Source organism: Meleagris gallopavo, chromosome 3, assembly GCF_000146605.3.
Source record: "Meleagris gallopavo isolate NT-WF06-2002-E0010 breed Aviagen turkey brand Nicholas breeding stock chromosome 3, Turkey_5.1, whole genome shotgun sequence".
NCBI classification, from domain to species: Eukaryota; Metazoa; Chordata; class Aves; order Galliformes; family Phasianidae; genus Meleagris; species Meleagris gallopavo.
Genome location: NC_015013.2, coordinates 68,736,410 through 68,757,044, shown reverse-complemented (window position 1 = coordinate 68,757,044; position 20,635 = coordinate 68,736,410). Strand labels below are relative to the sequence as shown.

The 20,635-nt window shown below is 38.7% G+C and overlaps 1 protein-coding gene across 1 annotated transcript; it reads right to left on the bottom strand.

The window, feature by feature from the left end:
• Window positions 1-16,601: 16,601 nt before the first annotated feature.
• LOC100539753 (carbonic anhydrase 2) lies at window positions 16,602-20,388 on the bottom strand. Its single transcript, XM_010709086.3, has 4 exons — window positions 20,272-20,388; window positions 19,468-19,530; window positions 18,479-18,634; window positions 16,602-17,453 (listed from the first exon to the last, which is right to left on the bottom strand). Exons 1-4 carry the CDS (start codon window positions 20,275-20,277, stop codon window positions 17,334-17,336), a joined length of 345 nt encoding a protein of 114 aa, XP_010707388.1. The 5' UTR covers window positions 20,278-20,388; the 3' UTR covers window positions 16,602-17,333.
• Between the last annotated feature and the right edge of the window lie 247 nt (window positions 20,389-20,635).

The following is a 20,635-nucleotide window of genomic DNA, read 5'->3' as shown; positions in this document are numbered from 1 at the left end:
GTTTAAAGGAGGAAGGAGGATGAATGCCCAAGTCATAAGGCTTTTTTTTTCCTTTTTTTTTTTAAGTTCCTCAAGAAGAGGTGTGTACAGTGAATACCGCATGAAGGTGAGGGCATAGTGTTGTCATTCTGGTGAGAGAATCATCTTGGGGTGCTATGTGGATGTCAGGAAAAAAAAACTGTCATTTTAAAAATCTCCTTTGCAATGGAAATCTTTTTCAATTTCAACTGCAAAAGAAATAATTTATCTCTGCTAAGGCTTGTTGAAATGTTGTTGCCATGAAACTGTACAGGCCGAGAAGAAAAATATATTTGTGGCTTGGCTTAGTTTACAGAGCTATGCAAGGAAGAATAATGTATGAGCCATGCTTTTATTCCTCTGCATTGCCAGTGTGTTTCAGAGATTTCAGTCCACATCTGAAAGGGACTTCTTGGAAATGTTATATCCTGTCCTGCTAAAAAGGACCAAGTGGTTAGACTCTTGACTGCAACTGTCCCTATTTTCCTAGATTCAGGCTGAGTAGCTATTACCATACATTCCCAGGAACAGGCCTAGAGAAAAGCTCTCTTCACAAACAATTCTCCTAAGTGTATGTGCATCTCTCAGGGACACTATGCCCCTTCCCCCTATCAGAATGTGAACTTTCTTTAACCCAGCCCTTCCTATTCACAAAAACACCTCTTTGACCTGAACTGTAAAGCAATTGACCTTTCTACTTCCATATCCTTCATTCACATGCAGTTCTTCCAAGATATCTTTGTGACACAGGCCATCTTCATCGGTGAATGCAAAGAGAAGTTGGTGTTAACAACTTAATGATAATTCCTGTGTTGTAAAACCCCTCAACACCTAAAGTGTATTTTAGAATGTATGAAATATGACATGGCTGTTGTTAGCTGATTGAGCATGCAGGGAACTGGGAAGGCAGGACTGTGACAAATTGTTCTCCTAAAGAAGGAAGATTAAGCATTAAAAAAAAAAAAAGTGAAACATACCCCTCCCTCTCTACTTTCGTACTATAAAGCTTGTCCCTTGGTACAATAAAGAAATGCAAGAAACCACATTTACTTCCTTTCAGTCTCCCCAAATGGAAAACTACCCACAGTCACAGTACAAGAGTGTCTTCAGAGCAAAAGCTACATCTTGCAGTTTATTTGGTGTCAAGTTTAATGTCCCTTCAACACCGTCTGCTGCTTTTGGAAAGTCTTTTCTTAAGTGCTTTTTTCTTCCACTGCTTAGATCCCTTAGACAAACATTTACTTCTGCTAGCAAGTGCATCTAAAAATGGCTGATTTGTAAGTACGTTAATTCACTTTATACAGATGTAAATAACAATGTCACAAAAGAAAGGAAGAAGCTACTTGAATACCTTTCATTTTGAGTAATGCCAAATTTGCTACTGCCAGATACCATGCAGCTTGCACGCTCCCTACAGTACAGCCCACAAGTCATTTACACTAGAGAAAGAATTATGGCATAAAGTAGGCCAGCAAATAGTGCTAGTTCTCCATTTGGTATCTGGCATACAGTGCTATTATATGATAATAGGATCTGCTAAGACTTGTTTCCTTCATCTGATGTTACCTTTTTTTTCTCCGCTGTTGCTTTTGTAGAGGGCAAAAGATCTTAGTGCACTGGCTGCTTGCATTTGTTCTGCCAGGCTCTGCTTGCTGCAATGGCATCATTATAAATCTCATTAAACAGTCAAGGTCAAACCAGCAACTAAGATCTGTATTTGGCTCTCTGCACATAGCTAAATAAATGAAGATTTTGATAATTATCTTACATCCTAAAAGAGAAGTAGATTTCTTTGTTCTTATAGATGGTTCTAAACTAGCTGCAATTTTTAAGGAAACAGGCAACCCATAAAATATATTGAAAGGTAACAGTCTTGAATCCTATTGCTGCATGAGTACAATACCAGCAGATGTTCACTTAATGACAAAGCTTTTGTTCATATGCTATGTGGTTCCTGATTCATGAAGCAATCTTAATCTAAGAGTATTTCTCTTTGTCTGGAGAGGCAAGATTTTCTCTCCATTTTCTGTGCAAACTTTTGCATGGCTGGACATCAACGCCTGTTAACATTCACATCATTAATCCTGCAAAATGAGACAGACCTTTTTAAAATAAAATCCCTCAGAAGGCATATCCACAATTGTGGCATCCCCTTTCTTTTTTGTCCTTGAAGGTCTCAAAAGAGAGCAATCAGACATCTGGGAAATTCCTTGCCCTGAGGGAATTCTCAGATAGCAAAGATGTGTCAAAATCATCTCCCTGCCACTTGGCCACAGGTTTTCTCTCTGGCTAAGAGCCACTGTGGCCTTGCCTGAGGAGTGATTGTTCCTGGAGTCTTGCCATGCATTGAGGTCTCCAGTCATCATGTTTCTCAGAGGGACTGTGGGTGACTGTCACTGGGTGACAAAGCCTGGAGCTGTTTAGGACTGTTATTTAGGTGTTGAAACAACCACGTGTCAGGCAAATGAAATGGAAGTATATAGCCATCTCATAGTCATGGTTTTGTTTTTTCTTTTCCTCTTTCTTCCCTAGAAAACTGTCCAGCCTCGCAGATCAGAGCAATATCTATGAGTTTTGACCATGTCTACATGCAGGACTTGAGATTAGTTTGGTTTCTATTGTGTGATCCATTCTGAAACAGACTTGTCTGCCTTCAGCCATCTGTTCTGGCTGATAGTCAGTGGCAAGGGATGGCTCATACTGTGTGTGAGGAGTTCAGGTAGAATCAGACAGGACAAAATCCTCCATAATGTAAATAACTTCCCCTTCACCCTCTCTGTTCCACAAAGACAACGGCTGTAGTGGGTCTGCTCATTGATAGATTACATCAGGATAGAAGGTACAGCTGTCTTTAAGATGTAAATGTTCTAAATTCCAGAACAGGACAAAAGACATTAACTTGACAGAATGTGACGTTAACTTTCACATAGAAACTGTCTGAAGTAAATAATAGGCTTTCTAAGTTGAATAAAAATTATAATTAAAATTCCAAACTGAGAGTTGAGGGACCCCAAAAGTGTAACTCATAATATAAATAAGACAGCTAATTGGTTCCTTTTTGTCTTAAGTGAAGAAAAAAAAGGTGCACTGACAGTAGGTAGGTGTCCAGTAATTGTCAGTTTTGGTAAATGGATATAATGCTGTGTTATTTTCTTTAAAACTGAAGTAGAGACTTTGTTTCATTCTGAACACAAGCAGAAGCCATCCTTAAAACACTGCAGTTCCTTCTCATTCCTGTGGCTGGCAGAAGTTTTCAATTCCAGTGAACCATCGTCTCAATTCCTATTCTGGTACATCCCATATTAGCTTCAGAAAATGCTGTAAAGTCCATCTGACAGAACCAAAAATATTAGTGTAGTTAGACTAACAAATATTTTCAGAACATTTTTGTGGATAAGTGTTTCTCAATAAATTCACTACAAGCTGTTGAGTGGTACTTTTGTTTATAGCTGGAACAAAATGGCTCCAGACATTTTATATTCATTCATTTTGCTCATAATCAGAACATCCAGTAAGTATGAAACATATAAATGATAGGTCCTTTTCTTGCTCAGAAAACAGATGGAAGCTCTATGACCATTAAGTAGTTGATACCTGGACTAATAAAAGGAAAGCATACATTTAGGCTCTGATAATGGCTTATGTTTGACAGCTTTACTTCCAAAAATCCCACACCAACAACACCAGAGGAAAAAAATAGTCTGTAAAGTTTATTATACTACTGTTATTTGTTACTGTAAGTTGAGCCTTGAGATATTGATAGTCAGGTCTTAACCTGATGTCTATGGTTTCTTAGAGCTTTAAGTTCTAGCTATTATTCTCACCACTGCCCCATGCAGACAGGGGTAGATAAACAGAGAGAAACATAGACAAATACAGGCTGACCAACACTGTAATACTTTGTTTTCTTGACAACTTTTTTGAAACAAAACTAAGCAAATCCTTGACAGCATACCTGAGATTTTTGATGATTTTTGCAGTGACACATTTCTGAAAATTGACACTCAAACTCCAGGACTCAGAGGCTGAGTGAAATGAAATTGTTTTTCATCCTCCCTGGTGTGTAGGTTGAAAAAAAAAAAAAAACTTGGTTGTGCAAAAGGGAGGCTGAATCACATGCAGCATCAGGCAGCCTGTAACAGACCTTTAGAAATGAGAGACGCCGTGTACCATTTGCCAAGCAGCAGGAAAAGTGCGAAGATGACTAGAATGATTCAAAGCCCTTTTCAAAGCCCTCACATGCCTCATCATGTTCAGTTTTGCAGAGAGTAATTTCCTCCCACCACAACTTTTTGCTACATTCAAGTGAAACTTGAAAATTGCTGTTAAGTTAGGGTAGCACTAGTAGGAGACCCCAGCCCTAAGTTTGGTAAACTTTACTAGCCATCAATTCTGAAAAAGCTGCTGGGGGAAAGGATTTATTAAGGAAGAAATTTTGTGTTCATCTCAAGAAAGCAGCTCTGTGCTCATTCAGGGTGAGGACACAAGTCTATGTACTCTGATGGATTCTTGAATTAGAATCTCAATCCTTGTCCCACTTCAGGAACTGTCAACACAAATTGAATTAATGTCAAATGAGATTATGGAAATTAGTTTACAGTGATAAAGAAGAACCTGAAAAACAATAAGATGAGAAAAACATGTTGTCCATTCCTATTTAGACCTGTTTTATCTATTTTGACTGGATTTAAGTGAGCAATTTTCAGCAACAGCTACAAGAGTCCATTGCTCATTACCAAAGCCCAGATAGCAGTTACTCCATCCCACACATGTCTAGAAGATAAGAACAGAGAGTATGGAGAAATAAGTATTTACTTTCAGTGATAGAACACTTATTTTGTTATCAGCTTAGCATGCTAGCAATGTAATACTATCTGGTCTTGGAACAGATTTCCTACCAAAGTCAATGGAGAACTCTTAAAAGCATGATAAGGCCCTTTGTAGTTTTATTATTGATTCCTGGGACAAATACTATCAAGTACTGAGGAGCTGTAGAAAGTTAGTCTCCTTAGTTTTTTAGAACCTCAGTAACGTTTTATCTTCATGCCCAACAAGAGTAATCTCAAAGTAGATTACTTCCTGTCAGTTATCTTGAGAAACAATGCAGTCATTGCCATCTTTTTCTCTGGTTGGTTCCTTTGTATTCAGTGAGCTAAATTCAAAGTTTTATTGTATAAATGACACATTTAAATATTTTTATTTGTCTCTCTATAGTGCATGTTATTCTTTTATTGCTTTCAGCGTGATGATGAAACAATGGCCTAGCCCATAGTGAAGCAGAGATGTGGTACACTGAATTGAAAGAAAAAAAAAGGCAAGATGCTCTGAAATATTCTTTCAAGCTTATAAATTCCAGTTCTTCTTCAGTATAGTTTTATAGATGAACAAGTGAAATATTTTAGTATAAAAAAATGTTTGGATTGACACTAACAAAGAGTCCCACCTAAAACAACACACTCTGTTTGAATGGACTTAGTTTTCATTGGGAGTTGTGAATCTCTTGAAACAAAAATCTTGAGTTTTACCAAGAAGGGGAATAATTAACACGATCTACAACACTCCATCTTTTATGAAAAAAAAAAAAGCACATAAACTGTGAGAAAGCCTTGCTGGTGCATGGTCACACTTGGTGCTATCCATAGCATATGCCACTTTCCAGAGGTCATGGCTGCTTCAGCTCTAGGGTTAGCCTTTCCTTGCTGGAATTAATCACAAAGCTGACTGTCATCTTCCACAGTAGCTGATTATGTGCCATACAACAGACCAAATGTTTCCTGTGTTTACACCATCTGGACTGCATTTGTCTTGTGGCTATTTCCATCAGTGAACTTTTCAAAAGTATTTTTCTATCCAAAAACACTATGATTGAAAACTCAGGTAAAACTATTCCTGTAGCCTAGTCCCAATGTTGGGAATGGGTTTAACTGTCACCTCCATGGAAAATAAATTTGAACTAACTGTTTTTTCTTTCAGCCACTGCGGATTTAGGAAGAGTCTTAATTAGGTGGTCTGGATATAAGATTCATATATGACCAGAGGTAGGTGGAAAAAGACTGATAAAATGTTGACAGACATCCGTGACAGCACAACTCCTACCAGGACATCAGTGGGAGTCAGAGCAGGCACAAAGCTACAGTCATAAGATGGGCTTTAAGTTGTGTGCATTTCTCACCTCCTGTCTTAAAGCCCTAAGTCATGGAGCACTACAAATGGCTCTCTGTGAAGGAAATTTGTGGCACTGCTGCAGTTTATGGTCATGAGAAACAGCCCAGATTCTATGTGCAAAATAATCCCACAGGACTCGTAACTGAGGGAAGAACTACATAAAGGATCCTTGATGGAGATCTGGGAAGAAGGTAGACAGACTGTACTTTCGCCATAGCATTTTATTTGGTGAAATTCCATTGCATCAAATCTCCGCTGTGTTCCAGGTTTTGTTGTTAAATCTATTTTTACTAACCTGGAAAATGAAATAATCTCAAAGACCAGGAGTAATCTCTTTGGTGTCTCATGTACACATTCCATACTTCCAGATTTACTGAGAGAAAAAAATACTTTCTTGTCCAGAATGCTCTCTTTCCTAGCTTTATCCTGCAGTGATTAATTACAGTTGAATTTCAGTCCCTTGGAACCAAGGATTTATAATAGAAATGCTGCACAGTGTGCTACTTTTGACAACTCTGCATATCCAGCCTGGGCTTGTTGCCGCAGGTTTTGCTTACGTCTTAAAATGCCATGCAAGAACTGAAGCTGTTACGGATATTTTCAACCTTTCAAGACTGCACAGATCTTGAGTCAGAGTCTTCTCAAAACTGGTGGTGTATACCGAACAGGCAGGAGAGAAGCTCTGTACTGCCAAGCTGGCTGTGTGAGCGGAGGCTGCGTGAGCACTGCTACTGCCTGGCTCCAACCCAGGTTCTCGTCACTGTTTCAAAGGGCTGAGAGCCTTCATTCTCTCAGGCACCTCTCCGTTGCTCTTGCAATCAGTGTCTCATTTCTGACTCCTGCAATGTCAGAATAATCTCATAGTTAATGTGTGACCCACAGGTTTTATTTCTGACTGTATAGTGCATGTCTTTGAAAATAACTTTTATTTCTGTGTTTGCTTTTATTTCCTCCATTGTTAGAGGCAGATAATAAGTTAGCTATTACAAATGCTTTGACATTTTCCACAGTGCTGTCCACACTAAAGAAACTTGGTTACGCAGAAAAACACAGCAAAACAGACAGGGGCACCAGTGCCCAAACCTTGACACAAGAGCAAGTTGCCATCCCTGGGCTGCTCTTCTCTAGGTTGCTTCTTCATCACGCTGGCGGTAACTTGTTGCACACACTATCATTGCTGTTTCACAGCATCCAGCTTATCCCAGACACAGTGTTCCCGAGATAGGAAACATGAAATGGGACTCCATAATGAGAGCACATGGTAGGACTGGATCCCTGCACTGGGCTCCTAGGTGAAGAGGGAGATAAGCAGTTGGAGGCTGTGGGAGCTGGGCAAGTGAAGTTACTGTGTGAGACATAAAGGTGGGTGCAGAGGGAGAAAGGGTGTTGAGAAAGGCCTGAGAAGTGTGGGTGACAGTTACCTGCCTCACAAACAATTCTCTTCCCCACTGGAATCTTGGCATACCCTCAGCTTCAAATGTGTCTCAGCAACTTTTCCTGCTAAATCAAAAGGGTGAGAAGGTCTGATACTTTGATGGGGACACTGCTGGTTGTATACATCCTTTTCTTTCCCCTTAATGATATTTTGCAATGCTACTGATATTCACAAATTATTTCCAATTTAAAAACATCTCCTGAAAGGAAGCTGTATTTTCCCCTGTCTTAGGAGAAAACACTATAGAGATTTAAAAATAAATAAATAAATAAATAAATCTCCTAAATCTCTGTGCTTGATTAGATTTCTGTCTTTGCATTTACTTGTACATTATCTTTAACTGGGGTGTTCAGACCAATGTAGGTCAAAATTATATTATTTGTTGGCAGGTATCACTCAGAACACATACTAATGTCTCAGAGGGGCATAAATATTTGTCTAAAGTGCTCTGCAGAAATAACTTTCCTTCTTCTCTCATTATTTTCTAGGCTCAGCTTACACGGTAGCATAAGTTTTAATAAAGTACCAGATTTTCTTACTTGGCAGAACAGGAAGACAATGGGTTTTGAAACTGAATGAAAGAAGTGTAGTAACTTCTTCAAATACCCATAATTAGCCAGGTCACACAATGTGCATACAGCAGGTACCTATTTCTGTCAAAGCCCCATTCCCTTAAACTTATGTTCTTAAAGTCATTCCTGAATCATTCATTAAATGCAGATTAGACTTGCTGTCTTACCTAATCAAGATTGCAGGCTGGAATTTCTTAAAAATCTAGCATCATTAGCCTCTTCAGTCACTGAAAGGCAATGTCTAGGAGTGATGACTGTCTGTGATGGAACTGCTCGTTACTTGGTTCCCCATCCCTCTTGGGCAATTAGCTTCATTTGAGTCCTTGGAATATCCTTTAATAAAGGTTTTTCTTCTTTATTTTTTCTTCTTTTTTTTCTTTTTTTTTTTCCTAAAGGAAATAGTGTGGCTTCTGAAATGCAGGGTATTTTTTGCTATAGCAGACATATGACCCAGTTTTAGATATTTCCCTGTCTAATATTAGTAGTGAACACTTCAGAAGGTACTGTTTTCATCAAAGTACAAAGGACTGAAGATAAAGATAAAGCAACTACTAACTAAATACAAAACATATTTTTCTTCTCTTGTGTGGATAGTTCATTTTCCAGCAATAATTTGTTTACTGGTTTCTTATTTCTTATTTCACCTGGTGTAGGGAACCTGCTTTGGCAGAGGGCTTGGACTTGATGATCCTTCTGGGTCCTTTCCAACCCCTACAATTCTGTGATTCGTGTGATTTCATATTCTTTCTAAAACAAATGATCTCAGGATGACAAAAATAAACACTTTTCCAAAGATTTATGTTACTGAAAGTATATTACACAGAATGAAAAAGGGCTTTTCTTTCTCATGAGTTGGGCCTGATATTTATCATATAGACAGATACACTGTGGTAAATAGACATGAGGTCCAGAGTCCAATAAAAAATCATTCATTCACTATGTTGTTATTATATACAGAGTTACTATTAACAAACATAAATATGCCTCAGAATGAAAATGAATTCAGTGTTCTATAAGCTTAGAATTTTTTCCTGTTTGTTGCTTTTCTTTCTGAAAGGCAAATATTTTTCACAGTTTCTCTTCCTTAAAGCTAGCTGCTCAGTGCTTGGAAAACCCTCTGAGAAATAAAAATGGATTTTCATGTGGGAATGATCTGACATTTCCTTTTACCTGGGGGCTTGACAAGGATTAGATAACTCGATGGAAATAGAGCTTTATTCAACATAAATCAAGAGCTGGATCCTTAAGAACATGAACAGCCCACTGTCCCAGCTCACTCCTGTCAGACAGAAGCCATCTGGAACAGGCTGGCCAGGGAGGTTGTGGAGTCTCCTTCTCTGGAGATATTCAAGTCTTGCCTGGACGCCTACCTGTGCGACCTGGTGTAGGGAACCTGCTTTGGCAGGGGGGTTGGTCTCGATGATCTCTAGAGGTCCCTTCCAACCCCTACAATTCTGTGATTCTGTGATCTCTGGATCAATGAATGGAGAGATTTCATCTAGGCTAGTTCTACTGCATTACCTGTTAAGACTGTGAGTTTGGAAGATATTTGCAAGCCCAAGCTCTTGTATAGAGGTTGAAACCATGCAGCTGTCATCTGATAACCATATCTTCATTGGTGACCTCTCTATTAACTCTACAGGGAACTGGCAGCCTTGAAAAGCAGGAGCACCACTCATGGCTGTCTTGCTCTTTAGCCACTACTGTGGCTGTAAAGTTAAAGGAAGCACCTGGAGTTCAAGCCATGAAAACAGCTCTCCAAGCACCTGCTATGGCAATGGGAGCAATACAGTGCTCATTTCATGTTCATGTCTTTAGGGAGCATTCTGTGAACCTATAGTTCCTAAAGGTGATTCCTCCACCCTATCTCCTTCCAACTGCTCTTCTGAATAATTCTGTAGACTGAAATCCATAGGAAAAAAAGCAGCCAAACCTTCATATATTCAATTCTCTAATTCTACTCCTCAGGCCTTTCTCATGCAGTGAGTGTGACAAGGCAACGTAATTCTGATTAATGGATGGAATTATTTGTCACTGATAAATCATATCAGAGGTTTCAGCTTTTCTATATTTCTTCCTCTATGTGTTCTTTATCCCTTGATAAAGTGATGAGTTCTTCTCCAGAGACAGAGAACACTAGGATATGCAGAGCAGAGCATGATGCGTGGGAAGTCACTCCAGGAACATTTTGCTCGTTCCAGGATTCCTGCATCTTATAAGTTTTATCATTCACTGAAAGTTTTTGTATGTCTCTAAAATTATTTTAAATGCCTCGGTTTCTAAATGCTGTCTGGATACGGCTTTTATTACTAGTCAGAGTAGTTAGGAGAGTCTGGAGTCTGATGCACTTCTACAGAGAGTAGGAGGAAAAGATGTTTACCACCCTCATTTATCTGCAAAATACTGACCTTTCAAATCTCTCCCAAAAACACATCCTGAGTAAGGATGATTTTTCTTTCAAGTTTCAATTTTCAATTTTTTTTACTGTAAAATGCTGTTCCTGATTTCTTTAATATCTGTTTTCCTTCTATGAGCATGTTTATCAGTGGATCTAAACCAACAAAATATATGATGAGTGCAAGTATTTAGATGTCTTTCAATTTTGATTTGGATTCAAAGAATATATTTCTTAAGAGAGGCATTTGAAATGTATATCATTCTTTATTGTGCCTTTTTGAAAGAATACAATTTAAAAAGTGGTGAAGAGATGCATCATCCAAATTGCATCATGCATACCATCCCATTAAATTATCTTATGTTCTTTCTGTATCAAGTTCAAATCACTTTGTTGAGGAGTAATTTAGGGAGATTAAGGAGGAAGTTCTTTCCCAACTTTCCGTAACCACAAAAGTATTTTGATACTACACAGTTTTGTAAAAACAGGGTCTTCGGCTATCCTTGCTACTTCACTTTGGTAAGGACACTCCACTGCCACTGTCCTTCCCTGCTGGGGAAGGACAGTCCACTAGCCTCCATTTTCCTCCACATTTGGGGTGGCACATGAGCAGCAAAGAGGAGCCTTGATTAGTCTATTGTCCCACTTCTTCCACTGGTGTGTCCTACAGGTAGATTCTTCCCACATTACTCTCAGCTAACCCTTTGGACCTGGCCTTTAGCTGGTATGGTCTGTAAGAAATATTCAAGAGAGAGTCTATCTGTGCTTTCTGCGAAAGCTGCCAGTCTCGGCATCTTTGTCATGCCTCTCAGAGCCACCTTTCATGCTACCTATTTCCATCATCGTTATCCCTGATCCAAGGACCCTGTTGGTACCAAGTCCCACACAAATTATTTTTAATTTGATTATGGGACTTCACTGAGAGAATGTGGATAGTGTCATGCAGCAAGTTTTCCATGTCCTTGAATAATGACTGAAGTTGCAAGACTCATTAAAACCTGCCCTTCAAGGAAAATATTAATATCCTGTTTCACCAGGTATCCACCTGTTTCTTACACACTGCCTGCATGCCTTTCTTTGTTTTAGGGTGTGAGTTCAAAAGAGAAGAGACCACTTCTTGTCATGCATATACACAATGCCCACACAGTGCAATATTATGAAAACAGTGCTTGTCTACTGCCTTTTTCAAAATATCCTGAGGATATATTTGTATTGTTTAATACGGTGCAGCACAATGATGGTCTTGCTGATCGAAACTGACTCTCTTCTGGAATTATGAGCAGCACCGCTACACCACGTTAGCACTGAGCTCTGCTTGAGCAAACCATCAGTGGCATCAAAGCAGCATGGCCGCCCTTCAACACACTGCCATTATGCTGAAAGAAGGAGGTAGTTAAAAATAGATTACAAATATATCAAACACGCAGAGTAAGCAACTGCCACCAGGTTCTGCCTTTGTGAGATGCTGTGTTCTGGAAGAGGGAAGTGGCTGATCTTAGAGGGTCCACAGGAATTCTTCAATAATGCAACTGCCTGTACTTTCATCACTGCTTGTTTCTGTGATATTAGACTTGGCACAGCTTACAGGGTTTTTCTTTGGGTTAGAAAATCCTAAAGCTGTCATTTTGTGAGTGATATTCTTCTATAAACTCTTTGGACTTCTATAAATATTGCTGACTCCATGCAGGGCATTATTATCTAATCTCCCAGAGAACATCTCTAATCAAAGTCTACCCGCCCATGTCAATTTAGGACACATCCAACCCTTAGAAATAGCAGTGGAGAAATCATAAAATGTTCTAACACATGGGGTTGGCAGACAAGTGCGAGACAAGATCACAAACTGTGCAAAATGAACAGTTTGCAATGGAACATGCTTCCCTGTTTCCTTCATCAAAGAGGTATCTTATGGCTTCAAATCAACACATGTAACCTTTTTTTTTTTTTTTCTTCTAAGTAAATTTCCCTTTAATCAGAGCTACCTGCCTGACTGTAACACAATTAGCTACATGGGACAAAATATTAGCTTCTGGTCTATGATAAAAGTGGTCTCCTTTTCATTGTAGATCCATAAACAATTTCCCAGTTTTAATAGGTCTGATTGTTATGTTCAAATGGTTGTTAAGTCTGCTGTAAAACAGTTCCAAAGCCTAATTATAACTTCCTTATATAAGTCAATAATAAGGAAAAATAAAGGTCAGGAAGAGCTGGATGGTGCCAGTCACACTCATTTTATTCAACTCATCATTCTGGAAATGGATAATGAATGCTAGAGGAATTACTTTCTTCATCTCTGAGTTGGCCTTAGCATATATGTCTTCCTTGAAAACTCTACCCATTGAGCTAGAGTCCAAATGTAAAGTGTGAACTTGTGAGCAGCTCGCACATTGTCTTATGCTGGAGAAGATTTTTGAGAGGATTTTCGAGGGAAGTTCTCAAAGATTATCCACTTTAAAAAAAAAAGAGAAATGAAAAGTGTTCCCTGGTGGACCACATAGGTGTCTTGCAAACACCAGCTTGCATTGCTTAGTTCAACACAGAAGTACTTCATACTCAGCAAACATAAAGCATTGGCAACATTCCAGGTAAATAAGCTCATGAAAACAAGATGATAAATATATAGCTGATTTTGGTTGTCTTTGCTGTTACTTATTACTTAGGGAGCAACCTTGAAGCATGACAAATTTGAATAGAACAAATGGGAAAACATGGAAGCACATTTTCAAAACTATTTGGTTGCTTTCATGCAAATCAGACTCTCCTTCTACCCTCACTTTCCTTCAAAAAACACACTTACTATTCCTATCCTGGTGAGCTGATTTTTGGTGTAATACAAAGGTATCACGTGACAAATATGACTGACAAACACAATCCACTATGATGATAGATAGTTACAGAAATTGAGTTGTCCATTCTTTCACTCAATACATGCCTATTTTCTTGCAGATCACTTTAGAAAACCACTACAGTGGTCTCATTCTTTGTGCATGATCCACCACATTGGCCTAGAGAAGCTACCTTACAAGCTTTATAAGAAGAAGGTTTTTTTTTGCAGCAGTAACTCCCTATAACAGTACCCATCTTGAACTCAGTCAGTTGTGTAAAGTGACTGAGTTGTTTCACAGGCATCCGTGTACACATGCCCCTGACCTACAGTTTCTTCTGCCCCACATAACCTCTTCAGGTTAATTTCTTATGAGTCCTAGAGGAAGGCCCACTCCAGGAGGATTTTGAAGAAAATCATGGTTATTGCTGTTATTGCTTTGCTTTATGTATTGGAAAAAAAAAAAAAAAAATCAACAAAACAAAACAAAACAAAACAACCCACCATCTGGGGAATTCCAACCCCTATCAGAAAGAATGTAACACAGTGAACTGTTACTGTATGGAGACAAGGATTACCAATTTTCACTTAAACATTAAGTCAAAAGCAGATAACACCATATCATTTAGGAGGTATCCAATCATTGATACTGGAATTCCATCTGGGACAGGAACACTTGATGCATAGCACTATAATAGCTAATAGTGTGGGTGGATGCTGAGCTGCAGTCTATTTACCTATACCCACATCTGACAAAAGCTGTCATTGCATAAATATCAGGGCAAGCTGCACAGTACTGCTTCTCATGACTCTCCAATGGTACAGTGACTGTTATAAGGCTTAAAGCTCTCTCTCATTGACCTGAAGAGACACTATACAGCATTCCTGGGCTGTAAATTCACGCTGTGGATTATTTTAGGTATCTTGTTCAGTTACTCTAAATGTAGATGCTCATTCTCTCCGTTGGCTGGGATAACCTGATCTCCACAAGTGGCCACATAGTAGAGCTGCCTGTTTCCAACAACAAAAACCTATTATGTCTAATGATGTGCTTCTCCATGCTCCAACTTGAATCTCGACACTTCTGAGCAGCTAACTGTACTCCTTGAAGTCCATTCCAGATGGACTCAGTGAGGTTGATCTCTTTTCTCCTGCAGGTGCTGACCATATGCTTAGAACATACCTATGTTATTGGACCACATACTAAATATTATCAGAGAAAAATGATGAGAATCACTTTTTCCTCAGTTGCTCAGCATAAGCAACAGGGACCTCTTCCTGGTGGATTTTTAGCCCTATTGTCTCCAGGGTACTGTCCTGGACACAAAATCGAGAAGAGCCTTCCTTAGTTTTGCCTTTGGTAAGCCAGTATGTACCTGAGATCTTCATGGACCATAGGAAGAGAGCAAAAATTGGAGTGGATGAAAAAATGCAAAAATATGTAACATCCTAACATAGTGTCCTCTGTCAATGATGGAAGAGAGGGCTGATTCAAGTCACAGTCTCATTTTTGGGGTATGGAATATGATTTTTTAAAAATTGCAGCAGTAGTTAGAACTTCATGGACATTTCCAGTTTTTACCCTCGCCTTTAGGGAGAAGTTCACATTGTTTGTTACTGACTAGCCTGGTGAGAACACTACCTTTTAGAAAGTCCTATTACCTAATAGCTAGGATGTCACAGTTGCCAAGGCATGGGTTCCACTCTGGAGCTCTCACATTTTAATTTTGAGAGTGTCATAATATGCAGTTGTTATGCAGCGAGCAGAGTTGCCACCTTTGAAAGCAAGTTCTAACACACATGCAAAATTCCAGGAATAAAGATAATGTTTATGACAGCAAACAAGCACTTTGCTGCAATTTCAGTGAGCTTTCTGAACTAACTGGGTCATAAGCTTCTAAGTCTCCATCTGTAGAGGTGGAGAGTGCTCAAACAGTGGTTGGACCAGATGGCCTCCAGATGCTCCTTTCAACCTCAGCCACCCTGTGATTCTGTAAGATGTTTCCTGCCAGCTTAAAGCTTCAGAAGCTTTAAACCAGAATGTGTTGGATCTGTAATTCTAATTTTTAGAGGTGTAACATCCCCTGCAATTTTAAAGGCTGTAAATATGGTACTCAGAACTGTGAGCGACAGTCAGAAAGGTCAGTCAACACAAAAAATCCTGAATTATTCAACACAGTTGTAGGAAGAGAGGAGTACTGCCAGAGCTCCATTCAGAAAAGCTGAAGTTGGAACAAAACATTTGGTGAAGAAAGGTTATCTTTGGTTTTATTATTTTTGTTTGTTTTTAAATTAGAAAGCATTTTATAGAGGAAATTTACTAGAATTTTCTGAAGATTTGTGGACACAATCTGAGAAGGCCTCATTGTCATCTCACTTCAAGATCCCAGGTGTTTCAGGATCTAGACTACCCAGCTGACATTTTATAAGTTACAGTGATTCCTGATGCAGTAGAAAGCTCATCAACGCATTGTCCTAAAACCTAGTAAGAGAATTCAAACAGATGAGAAATTTGAAAATGGCTTTCCTCCCAGCACAGAGGAGCCTGGGAAGGAGAGACCCCTTACAGTATTGCTTGGATCCTGTGTGTAGAACAGATTTATATTTAAGTATCTATTACGAATGTGTTCACAACAAACAAGAAATCAGACAAAGAAATCAGACAGTAGTGTTACTGGAATCTATTCTCTGCTCTGCAAGTTTTCTGTTGAAAACTTCTATTGAAATTATTCATATGATATGGTGCAGTGAGGCTAAATATCAAACTCTGGAGACACAGTCTTAAAAGGATTTGTTCTTGTCGGAGAAACAGATTGCATAAATGTTCTGCATAAAGATAAGGCACTTTGTTTTGGGGCTGTCACATAAGGGCAACGTTCATGCAACCAGTTTGGGAGAAGCTTGTTCAACAGGATGAATGTTGTTCAGAATTCTTGCAAGGGGATCTTTTATTATGCAATTAACTTCAATGACAATTTGCAAGGATCGCTCACAACTAATTCTTCCTTCTGCTGTCTAGCAGAGAGCTACTTACGAAATTTTCTTCTAATACATTGTATCATTTTGCATTAATCTCCAGTGTCATTAAAACTCAATCCTTATATACTAAATGTTTATTAACAATGTTTAGTATGCAATGATGTGAACAGATTAGTGACTTTTTCCCTGAATTAAACAACTTGGAAGCAAAAATATAAGTATAGATTTATTAGAGAAGTTATCTAAAATACAATTTTATTTCCCCCTTAAATTAGAGCATATATTATTTCAGTGAAAAGATATTTTGTACTCTATGGTAACAATTTTAAAAGATAACACTTAATTTAGGACATTTTTAATTAAAAAAATCCAACACACTACCATGAAGACATAATGAAGGTTGTTGACAGCATGGGTAAAAATGTAAAATGGTCTTCAAAATATTTACATGTCAGTTTCTTAATATCTAAGTCTAATTCTCAGTATTCATTTTACTTTTCCTTCTCAATATACTTTTTTTCCTATACTATACCTATATTTTGTATTCCTGTGCTTTTGACAAAGCTTCAAGTTACCATTAGTTATATGTACTATCACACCAGTGGATGAGGTTTCTTAGAATGGCTTGTTTTGCTATCACCATATGCTCTCCCAAACAGCCAATATATTGTTTGTTATATCAAAATGTCAGTCGCAGCAAGTCATCAAAATGCACACAGCCCCCCCCCCTCAGGCTTCCCCTCAGCTCCACACATTAAGAACCCCTTCCTGTTTGGCCAAGAGCCTTTCACATTTCATTAGCTGGCATTTCAGATGCAGAGCGAAATAAAGAATGAATACGGGAGACAAGATGTTGCCAGGGCACACATGGCAAAGGTTTGATTTGTGCTTAGCAAAAAGGGTTCCTCACAAACACAGCAGTTTCTAACACACTCATCGCTGAGGTTACTGGAAGGAAGCTCTGACTTCCCTGCTCTTCAGAGGCTGGCATGGGCGCCAGTTGTCCACCATGCGGCACACTGGCTCATTCTCAGCACTGAAGCAAAGGCCACGGAGTTTGCACATCTGTGGGAAAAGGCACAACCATCCTCAAATGCATACTCATTGCAACAGGACTATCTGAATTACACATCATCACCCCAAACCACAAGGCGCAACTAAACCTTTCACCAACACTAATGATCTAGAGAGATATGTATGTATGGTTCTAGCATGGGCATCATACATAAAAGGGATTTAAGAGTTTGAAGGGTAAACTAAAGCCCTTCAGGACTAGTTTAGATTTATAGGCTCAAGATTTATTTATATCTTCTGAGCACGCAGTTGCAAACTTCAAGATAAAATCTTGCCTCCTTGTAATTTCATAAATGGATGGTGCAGAAACCTTGGGCCAGGACTGATTTAGTCTGAATGAACTCCTTCCCACTAGGAAGGTTCCATCCTCCTCAAGCTGCCCAACAGAAAATGGGACTCTTCTTAGACAAATGACTTCTGGAATCTGCAAGTTTTGTCTCTTCCAAACAAGGCAGTTAGGATTGTTACAGTTATGCATGGGATTTCCCAGTCTGTTCTGTGATGAACAGTCCTTGTAATGCAAGTTCTGCATATCCTGGAAATGCTCTAAGATCTCAAAAATAAACAAATCAGCCATAGATATACAGTACACTACTGCAGATGCAGAATGAATACTCTTCTGATATGTGATAAACCTGCTATTTTCAGGGCAAGTACACACAGATAGGTGACTTGTGCATGTGCAGCAAACATGTTGATGCTCACAGTACATGCTAGCATTTTTCTATGCATGCAAGTAGTTTTCTCACGCATTCTACTTTTTTTTTTTTTTAAACAACACAGCAGCTCCAACTTGATTAAATTTTTAAAACTCTTCACACTGCTTGGACTTCATCCAAATGGAGGACAATCTTTTATTTTACATCAACCTCCACTTCCACATGAAGAAGCAGAGCTTGCCAGAAAAAGGCAACCACTTCAGATTCATATTTCTATGCGACATTAGCCGTTTCAAGGATCGCTTGGAAGACTGAATCAAAGCAATCAATACAATTGGCACTATCCCAGAGAGCTACCTGCTCAGAGCTGACAGTGATGGGTTCCTTCAGAACGTGCCAGATCACACATTCATGCAGTGGTGGTGTGGTCAGGGAGCCAGGGTACGTCCAATAGTCTCTGCATGCAGGCAGCAGCCCAGTAGGGTCAAAGTTTGTGAATGAAGCTTGTTTTCCCTGCAATAAACAAAGTAGGCAGACTATTGTCAAGGAAGTGACAACATACAACCACTGGGCTTGTCATACTGAAGTCTTCTACAGAAGCTCTATATTTGGAGGAAGGGAGAAACTGAGTTGGGCATATAGGGCTAGTACCTCTTATGGTACAGGCATTATATACATTCAGCACTATATTCCTTATTTGTTAGGACAATCAAGATGTTTCAGCATTTCAAATATTGAATTTATGGACTTTTCCTTTACAGATATGACTTGATCTTGCCTGAAGGAACAGTGAGATTTCAGATGCAGTGCACACTGGGAATACAGAAACTGAGAGACCTGTTGTCCAATGAAGTAAATGGCAACATCCATTTATGTCAAATGGAGACCGATGACAAAGCTGACAGGGAAGTCTCATTCTTTACCTTTTCCATCCACGGATCTTGTTGGCATAGGACTTTACCCACTATGATGATACTTAATTACTAAATAAATATCTCTAGTTTTCAATTATTCAGCATATTAATTTTCCATATATGATTTATACAGTATTTAAAATACAGAAGGCTAACTTTTTCCCCAGTTTTTATCCTGATCAAATGTCTTATCTGGAAGATGATTCTTAGCTTACAGGTTTCAATGCAGCTGAAAGACAAATAGATGTAGTCACAGATACAAATTACCTGCCCTCTCACCTAACTTACTTTGAACATCCTTGGCTTTAATGATTACAGAAGCATTTGTGCTGATGGTATGGTTTTACTCTCATACACAGAGTGGACATGAAAGAAGAGTCTACTTTCTAGACCAAACGGTTTTGTCTGGTGGCATTCAACACAGAATATTACCTTGGTTTGAATGGAGTTCAGAGCATCAACAACTTTCTGTATTTCAGGTTTGGCATTCCCTACCTGTAACACAAACAGCATGAAAAGAACTTAACGGAGCAGTTTCGTGACACTGTAGTTTTCTGTTAGAATTCTCAAGGACATTTTGTAGCACATTTTCATAGCACCAGTTCATTACATAACAAGAATATTAAGCAGAAATGACTGCAATTGTCTCTCTAAAAAATCAAGCCAGTTGACAGCTGAGGACACTGGTCAAAATAAAATTGTTATTTCAATTTACAGCATGTGGATTTATTTTTGAATTTGAGCTGCTATTTTTTCATAGAAGGCCACCCTCCTAATAGAAGGCCGGGACAGAGTACACACAGTTGGGATACAATCACCTTCTTCAAGAGCTGTGAAGACAACTTGGCTGATATGAAATGCTCTGGACATTTAACAATAGGAGGGAAATTAAAATGGTTGTTAATTAGACTGGTCTTACTATAGATTCATATATATACGACTTGGTCAATAATGCGGATCATTTCACTGTCCAAGTCACAGCGGTGCCACTATGATGGAGGCAAGCATGCTGCTGTAGGGTCATCACAGTGACAAATGACAGCCATACTCTACTGTAGGTGTACAGTTTTTGTACATACAGAAAATAAAGAACCTGAAGCATCATCTGATTTGTTCTGGGCTTATGGGGTATAAAATAACACTGCTTCATTCTATGTTTTGGACTCCTGATTCCACATAGTGGAACATAGTGAACATACTATACTAACACAAATAATATAAAGAAGTTTAACTAACCTTCATGAAGATGCCTACCACAGCCAAACCATCAGGATGCTTCACAGCTTCAGCAAATTTGCCATATTTTACATTCCAGTGAACAATATGAAGCTAGGAACAAGAAAACATTGAGTACTGTGAAAATTATATTCCATCCATAATACTTTACAAATGAGGATATGGGGAAGTAATTTATTAAACATTAAGAGCAGATGGTGTTTTACTACTGAGATTTAAAACTTTTGTGTACAGTTAAGAATTTGTTACATAATTCATTAACTTTGAAGTTTCGTTTATGCAAAGAGATTTCTGTCATGCATTTTATTTTGCTTCTGACTCTTGCTCCCAGATGAGTTTTAAATGCAAACTGAGCTGCATCTTC

Coding starts and splice junctions, on each gene's coding strand:
- LOC100539753 (XM_010709086.3), bottom strand. Junction 18,635..19,467: donor TGAACTCCATTCAAACCAAG/GTAATATTCTGT, acceptor TGTTTATTGCAG/GGAAAACAAGCTTCATTCAC. Junction 17,454..18,478: donor TCACTGTCAGCTCTGAGCAG/GTAGCTCTCTGG, acceptor CTTTTCCCACAG/ATGTGCAAACTCCGTGGCCT.